Genomic DNA, 19038 nt, shown 5'->3' with positions numbered 1-19038 from the left:
ACAGAAATGTGAAAGTAGGTCACTAGGTCAATCTTAAGGTCAAAGTTCATTTAGGTACATAAAACTATGCAAGTGGTCCAAATTTGAAGGTTGTAGTTTGAGAAATGTAAAAGTAGGTCACTAGGTCAAAATCCAGGTCAAATTTTACTTCCGAATACAAAACTATGCATGTGGTCAAAATTTGAAGCCTGTACCTTCAAGAATGTGAAGTAGGTCACTAGGTCAATGTAAAGGTCAAAGTTTGTTTCAGTACACAAAACTATGCATGTGGTCAAAATTTGAAGGCTGTAGCTTGAGAAATGTAAAAGTAGGTCACTAGGTCAAAATCAAGGTCAAATTTTAATCAGAATACAAAACTATGCATGTGGTCCAAATTTGAAGCCTGTACCTTCAAAAATGTGAAAGTAGGTCACTAGGTCAATGTCAAGGTCAAAGTTTTTTTCGGTACACAAAACTATGCATGTAGTCCAAATCTGAAGGCTGTAGCTTGAGAAATGTGAAAGTAGGTCACTAGGTCAAAATCAATGTCAAATTTCATTTTGAAACACGAAACTCTGCATATGGTCCAAATTTGATGCCTGTACCTTCAAAAATGTGAAAGTAGGTCACTAGGTCAAAATAAAGGTCAAAGTTTTTTCCAGTGCACAAAATTACGCATGTGGTCCAAATTTGAAGGCTGTAGCTACAGAAATGTGAAAGTAGGTCACTAGGTCAAAATCAAGGTCAACTCATGTCAAGGTTCATCTTGCCACTCAAAAATATACATGTGGTCCAAGTTTGAATGTTGCGGTTACTGACAAGAACATTTTAAAAGCTTTTTCCTATATAAGTCTATATGAACCATGTGACCCCCGGGGCGGGGCCATATTTAACCCTAGGAGGATAATTTGAACAAACTTGGTAGAGAACAACTAGATGATGCTACATTACAAGTATCAAAGCCCTAGGCTTTGTGGTTTGGACAAGAAGATTTTCAAAGTTTTTCCCTATACAAGTCTATGTAAACCATATGACCCCCAGGGCGGGGCCATATTTGACCCTAGGAGTATAATTTGAACAATCTTAGTTGAAGACCACTAGATGATGTTACATACAAAATATCAAAGCCCTAGGCCCTGTGGTTTTGGACAAGAGGTTATTCAAATTTTTTCCCTATATAAGTCTATATAAACCATGTGACCCCCAGGGCGGGGCCATATTTGACCCCAGAGAAATAATTTGAATCATCTTGGTAGAGGACCACTAGATGATGCTTCATACCAAATATCAAAGCCCTAGGCTCTGTGGTTTTGGAAAAGAAGGTTTTCAAAGTTTTTCCCTATATAAATCTATATAAATTATAAAAATAAACAAAGGGCCATAACTCACTCATAAATTGTTGAACCAGTCTGATTTTCAGGGGGACACAACTAGGGTACCAATACATCATTCTGACAAAGTTTGGTCAAAATCCCCCCAGTAGTTTCTGAGGAGATGCGATAACGAGAAATTGTTAACGGACGGACGGACGGACGGAATGACGGACGGACGGACCACGGACGCAGAGTGATTTTAATAGCCCACCATCTGATGATGGTGGGCTAAAAACTGAACGCCTTAATTATTGGAAACGGTCTGATCTAGCGGTATGCTTAACAATATGTGTAGCCATTCAGCTTTTCAAAAATCACAGTAATGGGTAAGATTAAGTGATGATGACTGAACACAGGTTGATGATAAGCATTTATAGCTGCATTCCAGGTAAATGTTAGCTATGGATCGAATACTAAATGAAAAGTTAGAAACTCTAGAGACATAGATAGTCAAGACATCCACATTCTAAGCCAGGAGCAAAGGCAATGGAACAATGTCCATATATTTCATATGATTTCTCGTCAGTTTATGACGTTATATACAATTTTGTTGAGTGACAATAAATTTCCTGCGGAAACGCTTTTAAGTCAGAAAATATTCGAATTGTTTAAGGTATAACGACGCTTATTCATTGTCAAACAACAGCTCTGCTTTTCTTTAATAGCGAATATAATGTTTGAAAATACGGCGGGTTATTTAATTACCAAACCAAGTGTTTTTTTCTTTCTTTTTTTTTGGCACTTGAAGGCAAAACTAAACGCTAACACATCAGCTAAGCATTCATTCAGCAACCAAACTTAAAAGCGATAAAAATTCAATTTTCAGTCTAAATATATTTCAAAATATATGACTTACCTTCCTTATTCGCCTCAAAGCTATCATGTGCGAGTGTGTGTTCCACGTGGTACACTATCATTCGGCTTGATCCGACCTTTTGCTGTAGGTTCATCTTTTCTATGGCGGCCTTGAAAGCAAGTTCTTGTGCCACATTTTCCGGTTCAAACAACCCGGCTGAAATAAAAAATAAAATTATGGTCTAATTATACTTGCAAGTGTTGATACACATACGAAAAGATAAAGCATTACAAATAGTAAAATGGGATAAGTTTTGAGCATGATACCTGAACATAACATTCAATATGAAACTTGGCGTAGGAGTTTGTAGATGCAATAAAACCAAATGAAAATACAGAAAACACGATATGAAAAATATAACATGAAACATATATAGACATTTATGATACAGTCTCTTGGCATTTGTGAAATGAGCAAACGGCCATATATCAAGACAGAATCCGATATGGAGGGCATACTCTTCTCAAGATATCCATTTAGAACTCTTCTCAAGATATCCATTTAGATCAACTGAATAGCAGTTATGTTATACTTTATGGTATGCAGCAAATGTTGGTTGTACTGCATAGATCGTTCAAATTACTGTTCATGGAACTCAGTATTTGAGAGAAGGATTGTGCATGCAGTTTTGTAGTATATGAGAGACAATGGGAGTGAGGAATGGAGAAGTGTTTATTTCATACTGATATCTTTTAAAAGTTAACTGCATATCTACCGATTTTTGGTAATAATCCATTCAAGATAGAGATATGAGTCCAGTTTTTTGTTATAATAATTATGTAATTGGTAACTTTTTATTTCATTTTTGGACGTTCTGTGCTGCTAATGGTCATTTTCCAACAGGTCTCCTTTTATTGCTGGTACACATGTTAGGTATCAGAATTCATACTATCCTGAGAATTTGAGTAAGTTTGAACAACGTCATTACCTAGCTCCCATTACATATTCTTAGACTGTCCAGATAGTTTTAGATCTGTTGTAACAAGTTATTTTCATGTTTTTGATTTTTGCAAATTTACGAAAGCCTTTGTATCCTTTTAATGTATGCCCAGGTAATTTACAGCGCGTCTCTACAAGTTTCTACCATATTTCGGTATTATCAAATGTCCAGATGTGTTGTGGTTTTCAGACTAATTACTTGCATAAAGAATAAATCAAGGGGAACGCACAATAAAATGATCTCTTGACATTTGTGAAATTAATAAAGGGCAATATATCATGACAGAATCCAATATTGTTGGACATATTTCTAATAAATATATCAACTAAATATCTTTGTTTTTGTAGTATTGTATGACAGATATCAAGATTTGTTCACTTAATTTATTGCTTCAATTATTGTGTACGGATATTTCCTGTAATGTTTTGAAACGGATGTCTGATAAGTGATTGAGCTTAGATGTCTACATTTTAGGGGTTTCGGAAACTACACAAGGAACACCATGCATTTTGGTGCCTCTGACTAACATAAAATCGTACATGTGTTCTTCCTGTATTCAAAGAGGTCTTATGTAATTTGTATGTTTTGAGTGAGTGAGTTTGTTTTTACGGCGAATCCACACAAAATGGTCATATATCGCCGAGATTATATGTTTTTCATTTGTCAGGGTTGTTACCACTTTTTGTGGTACTTTATGATAAGGAGCTAGATTTACATTATTTTAATTGACCCATAAGGACATTCGGCAATTTCAGTGTTATTACGTAATCTTGCTAGCCAATTCGGCATTATTCGGACGTAACTATACTGTTTCCCTTCAATAGCGGAAAATGCCGAAACTATAGAACACAAAATTTGCGGATTGTCATTACGGGCCAACTACCTAAACTTTCTAAGGATATGACATAAGAATGATATGTAAGAACATGTTGTTGGCGTATGTTTTAAATTATTTGTTTGAAGTCAGTTTCTGAGACAGCTGTGGGCACAACTTTCTTGGTTCGGGCAATAAAATAGCTCTTTGTCGGGGACATAAATGCGTGAATTTTGACCTTTGAACATGAAATGAATGGTAATTTTAACAGTTTCTTTGCCATTGAATTTCGTTCATTGGCGCAACCATACAATCCACGAAAAATAATTCCCCACAAAAACTAATGATTTCACAGTAAACTCATATTAAAGTTTTTATTCTTGAGCAAGTAAACATCAGAAATAAATGGTAACAGCACTGTTTCCTTGAAACATTTCGAGTCTGTTTGAAATGGCGTATGCATTATCTTTTTAACTGAATAGAACAAAATTCTCCTGTATAAACAACAGCTGTATATACCTGAATTGGTCTTTACTCACATTAATTACATTTATTTCTGACAGAAAATGACTGATTCAAAATTACTCTCCGTTAAACGAAGCTAAAAAATAAACACTCGAGATTACATCAAATACTTCATAAAAATCTTGAAACTATTAACCATTTTATATGCATTTGTGTTCCGTTATGAAGAGATTTTTAATTATAATAGGTTATCGTATCATCCCTATTATCTATCAATACCAATTGCTAAATTGGCCCTTTAATGAAATGTAAACACACGAAAGATGTACAATTATAGATAAAAGTCCTGAATGGCTATTTCGATTATTTTACAGGTATACAACAGCAACAGGTGGCATATGTAAACAAATTGTCACGTGACGAATCTGACATTTTAATTGATATAATAAGAACATTTCCGCCTGATTTCATCGTTGACATTTCAGAAAGATATAGCAAAATTACCATCTTCTAAAATATTCACAATAATAAACGTTGATACAAAGTAGCTGCACATATCTCTAAACCTGTCTTTAGGAGACATGCTATGTTGGTTTACATCTGTCTTAATCATGAGGTTTTAGATAACTGTGTTATTTTGCACTAAAACTATAGGCATACTCGTATGTTTGAAGCTTTAGCTATATCATCCTGAAATCTCAGGGGGAACCTTCATTGCTAACCATCAGTGTAAATATTTTGACAAACACAAAATAATATGCAATCTAAGCTGACATAAGCATATTATACAGTTTGTATTTTAAGATTGGTGCATAGCAGGGTTCTTGTTCTGCAAAGAGTTATTAATTAAGAAAGGTGCAAAAGAAAACTGTTTATTTATATATTTTATCTCTGTCTCAAAACAGCTCGTTTTGTTTTTGTTTTTGTCTAAATGGTTCCATTAGATAAGCTGCTTTCTGCACAAACACAAAAAGAAATTACTTGCATTAGTGTTCTTTCGCGTCTTTTTGTTGATTGTGATTCGTTAAAACGTTTTGATACCAGTAGAAATCATGTCCTTAAAAATCCCGTTTAGTTTTATTATACAACACGGTATTATTGACGTCACGTTGACAAACTATTAAGTGTTATAGAAAGGTACCAAATTTGATCTATTTTTATATAAAATATATTTCAGAATTACAATGCTATAAAAGGACACATATAATTATCAATATGAATTATTTTAGGCCTGCAGTGCGCAAAATAATTCACTAGACGTATATATTAAACTTATCACATTGTTCCGCTCTCCGCCATATTTTGATTTTTAGAACATGGTGACGTTAACGTAAAGTCCACCAATAATTTTGCGCCAAACATGCGCAATGGTATGGTGATTCCTCATTTGATCCACTGTTTGTCTATAAAAGACATATGAGCCGTGCCATGAGAAAACCAACATAGTGGCTTTGCGACCAGCATGGATCCAGACCAGCCTGCGCATCCGCGCAGTCTGGTCAGGCTCCATGCTGTTCGCTTTTAAAGCCTATTGGAATTGGAGAAACTGTTAGCGAACAGCATGGATCCTGACCAGACTGCGCGGATGAGCAGGCTGGTCTGGATCCTTGCTGGTCGCAAACCCACTATGTTGGTTTTCTCATGGCACGGCTCATATATTAGAATCGAAATGATATACAGCAGAACCATGGTTTAGTCCTTGTGTCAATCGGGTTACGACTGCTTGAATCGCTTCGTCGTGTTTAAATATATTAGAACATGGTTCTGCTATATATTGTTTCTTAAATAACGTTTCTTTCGAAAAAAACTCATTCCAGTTAGTAATAACCGTTTTACATGTACTTGAAGCTTACGGTTAACATAAATTGATGACTGTATTATTAATATAATTGAACCTGTAAACAAGAAGATTTGACGTGATTTCGTTCTAAATCAGAGAGAGTGTGTGAATAATGAGGATTGTTTGGGTAAGTTCCAAACACCGAATAATTACATACATAGGCGATCCATTGACCTATACTTGCATCATTAATCATGTGAAATAGTCACATTAAGCTGGACAGCAGTAGTCAAAATGCGAGGTTTCAGTGGGTGATGTTGTTTAATTGTGTCGTTTATGTAGCATTTTTATTTGTTTTCGTTCTAGTACGCTCTAGGTATGTTATCAAACATCAGACCAAGAATGATTATTAAGTTCCGATAGCCAATTATTATGCCAGTTAACTCATGTTCATAACATTTGTAGAGATCTTCTCGTGCAATGTACCGCAATTTTCCACTGCAAAATCTTACTGACCATCTATGATAGCATCGAGAGACTGCATGTCCTCTGAAGGATATAACAAATATTTTATGACATGTCCTCTAAGTGCTCCTGTAGAGTCGGATTTAAGTGACATGTTTTAGCGGAGGTAAAATAAAAATTCTTTGAAGGACAATACGGTAGCAAGGAAATTTGAAATTCATTTATAGACGCAAGCAAATTTTGAAAACAATCACACCAAAAGAGCTCGGAACCAAACTGTATTCTAAAGACAGGCGATTTAATCATTAGCTGAATAGTGTTTATCATTTCAAATGAACTATTCTCAGAAGAAAACCATCCGTTTGTTTTGAATGGTCAATTTATTTATACAGGTTATTAATTAGACGATAAGCGGATCAAAGAGGGGCACAATATACGCTTTGTAATATATGGAAGACATTCTTCAAATCCACTGTACACAATTTTATAGGTAATGTTTCTCCAGACAGTCTACTATAATAAAATGGCATTACATTTAACTCCATTATATCTTAATTTCACCTGCAGAGAAATCGTAGGCTTATAGAAAAACTTTGAAATACAATTTTACGTGCAATAAAAAGTTACATTTACATTTGTAAAACGTATTAATTCAAACAAGTGCTAATCCGCCCTACATTTCGTGTTACCAATAAAATTAGAAATCTTACTCTATAAAAAGTTCTATCAATTTATATAAATCGCAGATTGATAATTTCAGATAATTTTGTTCCACGTAACATTATGGCGGTAGTTATGTGAAATCTATAAACTTTAAAGTAACACAAACATTACCAAGTAAGAATTTACCTTTTTCTAACAAATATTTATAATATGTTATATTTTTGGAAATCCGGGATCCTTTGTTTCAATTAATACCAAACGCGGCTATCTTTGATTATTTTATAGGTATATAGCAGTACAGAATTTAATTAATATTATGTCATCTACTAATACGAAAAGAGTGATTAAAAATGCTAAATATGTAAGCGAAGCTTTTAAATTACGGAAACAAACCCTTGAAGTTCTAACCGCTTCTTAGTTTATGGCACTATGTTATGTTTTAGGTAATATGTTCCGCTGTATTTGTATGTTGTAATTGTTTCTTTATTTTATGTTAATATGTCTTGACCATATTTGTAATAGATATTTTGTAAATGGTCAAAGACATTTGTAATGCCGATTTGCCAATAAATGAAATGAAATGAAATTAACACGTGGCCTACATAAACACGCATGACGAAACTGACACTTGAATGGTTATAAAAACTAACTTTTGAACGGTTAAAACTTGTGTGGCAAATGTTCCATCTTCCATCAAAAAGTTGTTCTGCTCAAAAACTATAAACGCGTATCCAAGATAATTTTTATGAGACGTGCAAGATTTTACGTCATTACGCTTTTATTAGCAGTTAAAAATACTAAGATATTTTGCACTAAGCCTATAAGTATGTCTGTGTGTTCGATGCATTTCACATTCTTATCTTGAAATCTCAGTGGGAGCCTTCATCGTTAACCATCACTATAAATATTTTGACAAACAGAAAATAATATTATGCTTACTAAATTGATGCTAGAATAAATCTAAGTTTGTCTTTGAGATTGATGCATAGCAGGTTGCGCATGCTGCAAACAGAAGTTAATTAGAGAGGAACAAAAGAAACTGTTTATTTATATAATTCAAAGCTTTTTTCATAGGTTTTGTTTGAGAAGCTTCTTTCTGCACCGTGGATATTTGTTTGCGTTCCATATTGGTTGTAATTATTGAAAAAAAATAACAACTTTGTTTTCCAGCCAGCTTCATAATCACGTGTCGCATTAAGAATTCATAAAATACACTAGTGTCAGCAGTTTGGTTTAATTATTCTAAATATGCAAATGAAATTTTTTTGTCTGCCATAATGTCTGTATATATATGCACTTATGAAATGCAAGTATATCAAGAACTACACACATACTTTCTTCAACACATACCTATGATCTACATGTGATCTACATAATGCTCTAGACTATTTATTATAGTACAACACTTCTGTGGTAATGAGCGAATACCTGATACCGTATATTTGTTAAAGATAAGTAAGTTGGTTTAAATAAACGTCAGATGGCTTACCAAATATTTACACTTACAAAAACATATAAATCTGAACTTTTAGCACGTTCCTTTGCATTTGAGCAGGCCTGTCCAGTAGTTGTCAATATTTCATGAGAAGGACTGCGAAGAAATAAAATCTTTGACAAACAGTCAATGGGCAAAAGTACGAAGCAAAATGATTATGCGTTCCCAAGTATAGTTTTATTTCGAACTAGCTATGCGACAAAGAGAACTTTAGATTTAAAAAATCAGAAATACTTACTAAAAGTATTTGATTAAGCATAAAAGAAAGATTTTATTGCCAATCTTACGGAACATATATTAAGTAAATCGGAGAGAATCTGTGAATGATAGGCATATTCTGATAATGATAAAACAGTGGACAAGAAAATTTAAATACATATATGATCTTGATAATTGCTGAAAACAACCGTACAAAAAAGATCTCGGAACGTCTGACCATTCTTAAAATTTAATGTTGCTAAAAGGTATTGACTATTCCAAATGAGTAACGTCACCATTAAATATTTCTATCTGAAGAAATAAGATAGTCAGCTGATTTGGAGTGGGTACTGGACGTTCAGATGATGAAAGAGTGACACCAGAGACCTCTATTTTCAATGCTTTGTAACATGCACAGAGTCTGTTAGATACCTCACATAAAATAATGTGTACACAGTTTCGTTGTTAACTTTTCTAGTCTCTCCGTAATTAAACAAATGAGCCGTGCCATGGGAAAACCAACATAGTGGGTGTGCGACCAGCATGGATCCAGACCAGCCTGCGCATCCGCGCAGTCTGGTCAGGCTCCATGCTGTTCGCTTTTAAAGCCTATTGGAATTGGAGAAACTGTTAGCGAACAGCATGGATCCTGACCAGACTGCGCGGATGCGCAGGCTGGTCTGGATCCATGCTGGTCGCACACCCACTATGTTGGTTTTCCCATGGCACGGCTCAAATGGCCTTAAATTTAACTCCACTATATCTTAATTTCACCTGACGTACTGAAATCATAGGCTCATGGAAAAGCTTTGAAGTGCAATTTTACGTGCAATTAAAAGTTACATTTATATTAATTCAAATCAAACTTTTGCAAAACATAATCATTTATTCAAACAAGTGCTAATTATACTTAGTTTTCATAATGAGTTAACAGTAATATTGGGTATAATGATTAATAAAATAACATTTACTCTTCCTTTTATAACAATTTTATATTAAATGTTACGATCTGTAGAAAGTTGCACCTTTTTGAAACTTCAAAGAAGTTTGGCCGTTTGTTCAAACATTTCAACGTTACCCATTTTAAAGTGAAACAAAACGCATAATCGTGTGGTTATACTGGAATCGCGCATTTCGGAATTTAATCGATTATCATGAAACCATAAAACATGTTTGATACATTTCAAGGCAAAGAAAAACATTGTTATTAATGTTCAGTCTTGTCAGCTGTGGTCTGGAAAAAGCATGTGTAAATCCACCAGACATATTAAATATGAATGGGAGCAACATCATAGAAATCCACATAAACTACCTTTGCACAAAAAGTTTATGTTGTCTGAATGCGTTCTATACTTCCGAAGGATCTTTTCACAGATTTTGTTATATCATAGCTCAAATTGATTTTTTTTGCAGATATCCCTGTTCCATGTACCAGATGTGAGTTCTGTATAAATAGCAAAGATTGGGAAGTGTGTAATGGATCATGACTTCTAATTATTTTGCGGATACCATACATTTTCTTGTAATTTTCCAATTTTCTGTTTCACTTGTTTCTTGTTCTATACTACAAGTATTTTGTTTTTGTCCTGTAATAGCTGCGACAGTGACAATTCTGTGATGAATGTTGTTAAATTAAACCGAATCAATTCAGTTGAATTTAATTGCACCGTCAGATACAAAAGGACTGAATCCATGACAAGATCCGAGGAGGATTTCTTTTTTTTAAAACAAAAATAAAACATTTTTAAATGAAAAATGTATATGAAATCGATTCGCTATTTGATTAGTAAAAATAACACAGTATAAGGAACAAGAAAAAAATTAAATATCGCTAAGAATATGACATTTCAAAGAATTTATTATTTTAGTTGACTAAAATCAGTTGACGGTAACACTAGTACTTTATCAGATATATTTAAATTTGCAGACGTTGGGGTTTACACTGCAAATCTAAATCATCGCCTATGTTATATTGCAATAAAACTATCAGCATGTTCGTGTGTTCGATACGCTTAAAATTTTATGGCGAAGTCTCCGAGAAAACTTTCATAGTTAACAATCAGCGTTACTATTTAGACAAATACAAAATAATATGCGATCTCATTTGACGCAAAGAAAATATTTTAAGATTAATGAATAATAGCATAACTGGTTGCGTGTGCTGCAAACGGTTGTTAAATGAGAAAGGTTCAAAGGAAAAGTGTTTATTTATATACTTCGCAACTGTCTCCAACGAGCCTTTGGTTATATCTCAATGCATTTATTAGACGAGCTTTTTTCTGCTCAATTAATATTATCTTGCATGATTTCTTGTTTCGCACCATTTACTACAGAATTTTTTACATCTGTAGATTTAATTCTGTTTTCATGTCTCTATGCATCTGCAACGTATTGGAAATCAAATATTATTTCTCTGGTTTTTAATAGTCTTTTTTTTGTTAATTATCCTACTTATCGAATGAAAATGGATTCGACTTTTAGTTGTTTTTTTTTTTTTTTTTTTTTTTTTGTTTTTTTCATATTTCTGCTATTATATCTGCGCATTTATCTATACATTTATAAAACCGAGAAAAGATATTTATGCAAATTTATTATGAAATTCGTGTTTTCGTCTTCAAATAGTACGACCTACATATAATCTAGACTACTTTACGAGAGAATTTAGTAGCGCAATAAAACGTCGGTCGTCGTTAGCCGGCAGAAATCTGTCTCCTATGCAGAGTTAGAATGTAATTGCAGACAGGTTACGTTTATAACATCGAAGGCCCCGAGTCTGCTGAAATTTTACACAAAGTCCTGTAACTGTACAATGAAATACTTTCAAATTGATATATTTGACATCTGACCTGTTTCATCAGATCCTTTGTTTCTCTTGTTCCTCTACCTTCTCAAATGGGTTCATGCTATTGGGTCCTTCTGCTTTTTATACATTTATTCACGAGTATGTATGTGGTGTACTAGTCTGTGTTCGGACCCCATGCTTAGTTCATAGGAGATAATTCCCGAGTCTATACAAATACTGAATAATTAATATATGTCCATTTTCTTCTCAAAACATTAGATAATCAGAGCCAAAAAAAGATCGATCTGAATATTTAAGAATTTTGAATGAAACAAATTAAAAGGGATTATCTAGTTGGTAGCCAAATTAATGGTTTATATTTCTGTTATATTTGTTATCAGGGATTTACCTGAGAGGTATAACTGATATTGACATGTTTATGTAACTTTGAATCAAGGAAGTGATTAAGAAGTGGGGTTTAGTACATCATAATCTGGTTTAAACTGCAAAGTTGTGTTTTTCTGTTCTGACTGTTCCAAGGCGGTGCCATACTGTGCTCCTTGAATACGGGAATCAATATGCAGAAAAGGCATAAAACTGACGTTGCTGTTAAACTGGAATTCTAAATACTGTAACTTTGATTCATGTTGGTGATTACAAAGTGGTTTGGTACATCATAATCCGGTTTAGACCCCTAAGTTGTGTTTTCCTACTAATCGTTCCAAGGCGGTGCCCCACTGTGCTCCTCGGATAAAATAATTATGCAGAAAAAGCATGAATGTACACAAGAATTCCAAATCACAGCTCGGTCTCAATACAGTTATATATTTGTTATTTTGCACTGAAGTTATATGCATGTTTGTGTGTTCTATGCATTAACAATGTTACCAGAAATCTCCAGAGGAACCTACATCGTTACCCGACAGTGCAAAAATTCAAACAAACACAAAATATTACGCAATTTCAGTTAAGTGACTTATAAATCTCTGCTTGTCTCTTAATATTGAAAAATAAAAATGTACATAGCAAGTTGTGGGTGAATCGAATAGTTGTTAAATGAAACGTTACTGCAAAACGAAAATTTGTTTATTTTGTATTATATTTAACACCTGCCTCTGTAAAGTTTGATAATTGTGTTAGACCAGCAACTTTAAGCACAGTACTACATGCACGGTAACTTCGACATATTTTTGTATTTCCTTTTTGGGGAGGTCGGGGGTGTTATCATATGCTTCTAACGGTCATTCCGTATTATAGTCTCCATAATGTGGTTTCAGTGTTGATATATTTTCTGGTCCTTTGGGATCTTGGAGTCCGTTCAATATCTACGATGCGATAGAATTCCGCTTACGCCGGTACTAGGGTGCACAATTCATTACCTCTCAAGAACTTACTCAACCAAACCAAGTCTGCTATTATTTTGCTTGGTTGCATTCAATGCTTCCAAAGGAACTTTTCATAAATGTTATTACAAAGTTCCCCTTTATCTGTGGGTATAAATTAGTTAGCAGAAAGACAACATTCAGTCTTTTGTTTTATTATTCAAACGATGTCAGTTTGACTTACTGAACTTTCTGCGAGTTTCTAACGCAATCGCACATCACAAAGTGTGGGTATTATGTACTGTTGAGATATGTAGTAATCTTTAGATGTATTAATATTTCCAGCAAAAGGACGAAAAAAAATACAGAAACTACTTTCTCCTAGCGTTTTTTTTTCTTAAATTAATATACGGCAATGCATCATGACAGAATCCGCTATAGATGACATAACTGTAATAGGATTCCTATTAAGATCAGCTGAAAAGCATTGTTTTAGTGGTATTTCATGATAGCTGGTAAGATTTATTTTCTTTTTATTATTGTTTTCATTATTGTGTATGTCTGTGATATATTTGTAAGACATTGTCAGGAACAAGATTGAGCTGCGTAAGATTCTGATGAATATAATATATTTTTTTCCATCTGGCAGGAAAACAAGAAGATCAAAACGGTGTCGGTGTTTCTGATATTGAACTGTTTTCTGGAAACAACTATCCGTCCTATATCCATTCCATAGCACATGACCGCTATGTGTAATACATGTTCTTCTTATGAGACAAACGTTTTTCCTTCCCGTACATTTCTGTTCCAAAACGTTAAATAAACTACACAAATCCTTTTGGGATTTCTTGTTGTTGTAAAAATAGACTATGATAAACATTATTATTTTGTGCTACATTCGTTCAAACAAATTAAAGACATTCTTAGTAAGTAAAATAGTCTTGTCACCATTTCCTGAAAAGACAGCATATTCACTTTTTTCAATTTATTTTATTAGCAACGACATTCGAATAAAGCATTTTTATTATCACGTGATGCTTCCGTCAGCAACCCTTGTAGATATACCCCATATAGACTTTAGCTCTTTTCAAATAAAGGACAGATATAAACAAAATTAGTAGTTGATATCATTTTCTACCTCCTGGCGAGCACTGGCAAACAAACTTTCATAGCAGGACAAATTCATCACTGTATACTTATTTCCACACTGAACATATTGAATTGAATAGCGTTTTTACATCATTAGCTCGACTATTCAAAGAATAGGTACAGCTATTGGACTCACCCATGCGTTGGTGTCGGCGTCCGCGTCCGCGTCCCGATTTGGTTCAGTTTTTGTATGTAAGCTGGTATCTCAGTAACCGCTTGTGGGAATGGATTGTAACTTCACAAACTTATTGTGATAAACTGACTTACACTGCACAGGTTCCCTAACTCTATTTTGTTTTTGTTTTTTACAAAATTATGACACTTTTCAACTTAGCAGTTTTTGGTTAAGCTGATATCTCAGTACCGACTAATGGGATTGGATTGAAATTTCACACACTTGTCCATTGTCATGAGCTGATATGCATTGTACAGGTTCCATAACCCTGTTTTGCAATTTTACATAATGATGCCCCTTTTTCGACTTAATAAATATTCATGCAATTGACAAGGTTGTTGTTTTATGCTAGGATTCCCTTCTTGCGAACAAAAAGTCTGATATGACACTAACACTGGTATGTGACATCAATGTTTGCCGAAGGTATGGTATTCATTCCTGTGCATGAAAGCATCAAAAGTGAGGATTCGTTGTGAACTTTAGTCGGTATCTTTAATAACATTAACTGTGATAAATATTTCAGGCGTGTTTGATATTGCAAACATATTGTCTTTTAGGCTCTTTCTTGTACAAGTAAAACGTCTTTCACCATTAGCCATTGGTCCAATTTGTAATGGACAATGGCTGATTAATTGTTACTGTCTGCATTTCAACAATGTCATTCGAAATCTAGAATAAAATTATTAAAACTATCAAAGCATTTATGCATTTGTGTTTCAACATGAAGTGATATTTATTTATAATATGTTAATATCGTATCTCCTATACGAAAGGTTGTATTAATTGTACACATACCAAATATGCACAATTATAGATAAGTGACCTGAATGGCTATTTCGATCTATCATGGTAACAGGTGGCTTATGTAAACAAGTTATCGCATCTTACGCAATAATTATAATGGTTACATCTACATTAATGTGATTTCTTTTGACAAACTAACTTAATATTTTATATTCATCACAATTTTATCACTCAATTGTATGGGTAGTAAGAAGATGCGTTTCTACTCTGTCATGTTTATAAAGTCGAGTTTATTCCATTAGTTTGTTGCGATTAATACTCCCCCTCCCCCAAAACACACACCAGATGACAAAATGTTACTCCATCGAAGTAATCGTGTCCGCAGTCAAATAGACGCGTTTCTATTTAGTTTTTTTATGACGAACATTTCATGACTCAATATAGACCATGCTTGAATATGCAGACGTTGCGGTTTATAATGGAATTCTAAATCCATATCTAGCATTCTGATAACTTTATTAGTATGCACTAAAACTATAAGCATTTCGTGTGTCCGATGCATAACCATTTTATCCTGAAATCCTCGGGGAGAAACTTCGTCTTTAACCATTAATGTAAATATTTAGACAGACACAAAATAATATGCAGTCTACGCCGATACAGGAATAAGTCACAGATTGACGTATAACATGGTGCATGTGCTGCCAACAGAAAGGTGCAAAGATAAATGCTTTGTTTATACAACTCACATCTAGAGCCTACGATTTTATCTTAAAGGCTTCATTATATGAGCTGATTTCTGTGCAATTTTATGTTGCTTTTTTTTTTTTTTTTTTTTGGTTTTTTCCCTTTTTTTTTTTTTGCATTACTTATTCAAACTCATTCGATTATGATCCTGGACATTTACTGTTTGGTCAGATTTTTGTCATGTGTCACCAGTTTGGTTTTTCATACTAATACGCAAATTTAAAGATAAATATATTTTTGTCTTTGGAATTATTCCTTGGTATTCACATATTGATTAATAAACTACTTAAATGAAAATTGTATCGTAAGCCCAACATGTTTTCTTAATGATATACCATGGTCTACACATAATATAGTTTCAGTTTTTCATTAAGCAAATCGGCAAGTCATTTGCATTTGGCCATTAACATAGACAATACAAATATGGCAGAGACATGGCAAAATACACGAAATTGCAACAGATACAAACTAGTAATAGCATCTTGATCAACTTAGTATAAAAAAGATACTTTCTTAAACTAAGAAGTAGTTAACCCGACAAGGGTTTCCTTTCGCAGCTTGAAAGCTTCGTTTATATATTTCGCTACATTTAATATGGTTTTCTTATTTCTAGATGACATAAAAGAAATAAACATATGAATATTCGGCCATGTAGTATTTCTTAAATATTTGAGTCTTTCTGACAAGTATAAGGGACAGCACAAATAGAAAATGGTATTCGGATTCAATCATATTACATGAACAAACTTTACAAATACGTGCCTCTCTTATAGTTCCAGAAAATCTACCAAATTCTATTTCTAAATCATGTGAGCTCAGTCTAAAACATGTTAGTTTTTTCTTAATGCATTATTAGTTACTATATCCAGATAATTTTCATAACAAAAGTTCGATTTAAATTTTCTAAAATATTCTAACTATTTTTACGGGAATTTGTAATTGGTGCAATAAACTTCCTGTCAGTAGCAGACAGAAACCCTTTACAGATTTACAGTACTGTATATTTCCTAAAATCTTATTAGCATTACTAATGCATAACATTCAAAGCCAGTAGGCTCCAACTTAACCAGGTCTCTATATTTTTTACATGTTACACCATGTTTAGTGGCAGAGACACATTTCCAAATTGTTTCCTGCAGACAATATGAGAGAATCGATTCTGTGAACTTAGGAGCAAAAATCTTGTCAAATTAGGGATGATGCCAAAGTAAAATTGTTTCAGCTGACAGAGTCAAAGGAATTTTGCTCGTATTAAAGGTATTCTATATATCATTTGGGATAACAAGGGTGTACAAATGTCAGACAGCTTATCGAATATTTACACTACCTAACAAACTCGTAATACATACAAATCTTAAGAATAAACATCAACCTTTTAGAATGTCCTTTTGTATTTCAATGGACACTTAATTTCTGAATATATCAAATTATATACAATAATTCAGCAAATATTGACATCTCGAAAAGAGAAAATACACTACGAACAAAGGGCTAGATAAATAGAAAGAAAAATCAGTTAGGCGCCTGACAGAAGCTGAACAGCGAAAAGAGCACAATTCTAATAAATCACGTAACGTTAGAATCATTTTACTACAATAATTCTAAATTACAAAACGTTAGAAACATTTCTATTAAAATAGTTCTAAATCAAATGAAACATTGTAATACAATAATTCTGAATCAAATAACGTTAGGTACATTTGATTAAAATAATGTGAATCAAATAACGTTAAAAACATTTCTAAATCAATCTTAAAACATTTTTCTAGATGTTACTTGGTTGACTGCTGATTGTGGATCATGTAAACACTTAGATTGGACATGATTTACCCATAAATCAGAGAAAAACTTTGAACGATGAGGCTTGTTTGGGCTAGTTCCAAACATCAGATAATTACATAGGCGATCCATTGACCCAAACTTGTATCATAAATCATGCGAAATAGTCGCTTATTACATTGGACAGTAATGATAAAAGCGTGAAGCTACAGTTTGTGATGTTTGTTTAGTTATGTCGTCTGCTCGGCATTTTTATATTTTGTTTTTGTTCCAGCAGCTCTCGGTAATAATTAGTTCGGATAGCCAATTCCTCAATTATGATGTAGTAAACACTTGCTTATAATACGTCTACAATGATCGCACAGCGTCAAATTGTAGTACATTGGGGGGTAATCAATGGCGTTCTTTAATTCTTTAGTAGTTCTGTAGACGCTATATGCACACTCACTAAATATTAAAACTTTTGCAACGGCAAACTTCATATTCATTTAAGGGAAATAAAGCGACCGGAAAGTACTAAATCAGATTAAATTCATGAATGTCTGTAAACAATTATAATTATAACAACGTTAGATGTATCAACCAAACTATCGGATGCAAGAGTAAAACTAAATATTAATCAGTTAATGAAATTCCATGTATTCCACGTTTGTAAACAGGATACTATTTATCAGACTGAGAATAATTATTTCCAGCTTGCTTGTATAAAGGCTAAAATGTGAAATATGTATATTGTAAAACACATGTTTAAGAGGTCGTAAAGCGAGAGATGTTAAACAGTACAAATAGTTGTCGCATATTGATAAGTCTATTTTGTGAATTGCCTTAAATAGTAGCAACAGTGGATATTTTTTGCTGCGCGCTTTGTACATGCATAAGCAGAATATTGCACGATTGTTTGCGGACGTTTACAACGTTCAGTCCTAAACGACAGTAACTGTAATAAAGCATTAGACAAATGAACCCGGCGTAGACGTTCTGGCAATTGTTTAGTATCTATCATGAGTAACATGACGCTTGTAAAATGTCATAATCAAAGTTTTTTTTTTAAATAAAACTGTCTTAAAATGAAGGAATATAGAACAAAAGACATGTTAGCTTTCGCTGATATTGATTTTAAGTGCATTTTCATTGCCAACAATATGCATGGCAATGTAAACTTTGCCAATATATGTCAAGTTCAAAGCAATTAGCATAAAAGTTTTATTTGACATGATTTTACAAAATAAATGGAAGCTTTCCAGAAAATAGATTAATAACTTATTACAAGGCAAATACTTGAAAATGTATCAAACTTAACGGTCTACGAATG

The 19038-nt window shown here is 33.4% G+C and overlaps 1 protein-coding gene across 1 annotated transcript in view; it reads right to left on the bottom strand.

Moving 5' to 3' along the window:
- The window catches only part of LOC123551387 (glutamate receptor ionotropic, kainate 2-like), a 129942-nt gene that overhangs the window by 69142 nt on the left and 41762 nt on the right, over positions 1–19038 (bottom strand). Inside the window, exon 2 of the mRNA XM_053542113.1 lies at positions 2209–2364. Coding sequence (XP_053398088.1) covers positions 2209–2364 — 156 coding nt within the window. The remainder of the gene's footprint in view (positions 1–2208; positions 2365–19038) is intronic.

The sequence above is a fragment of the Mercenaria mercenaria genome, chromosome 4 (genome assembly GCF_021730395.1).
Source record: "Mercenaria mercenaria strain notata chromosome 4, MADL_Memer_1, whole genome shotgun sequence".
Taxonomy (NCBI): domain Eukaryota; kingdom Metazoa; phylum Mollusca; class Bivalvia; order Venerida; family Veneridae; genus Mercenaria; species Mercenaria mercenaria.
This window is presented reverse-complemented; position numbering and strand designations above follow the sequence as displayed.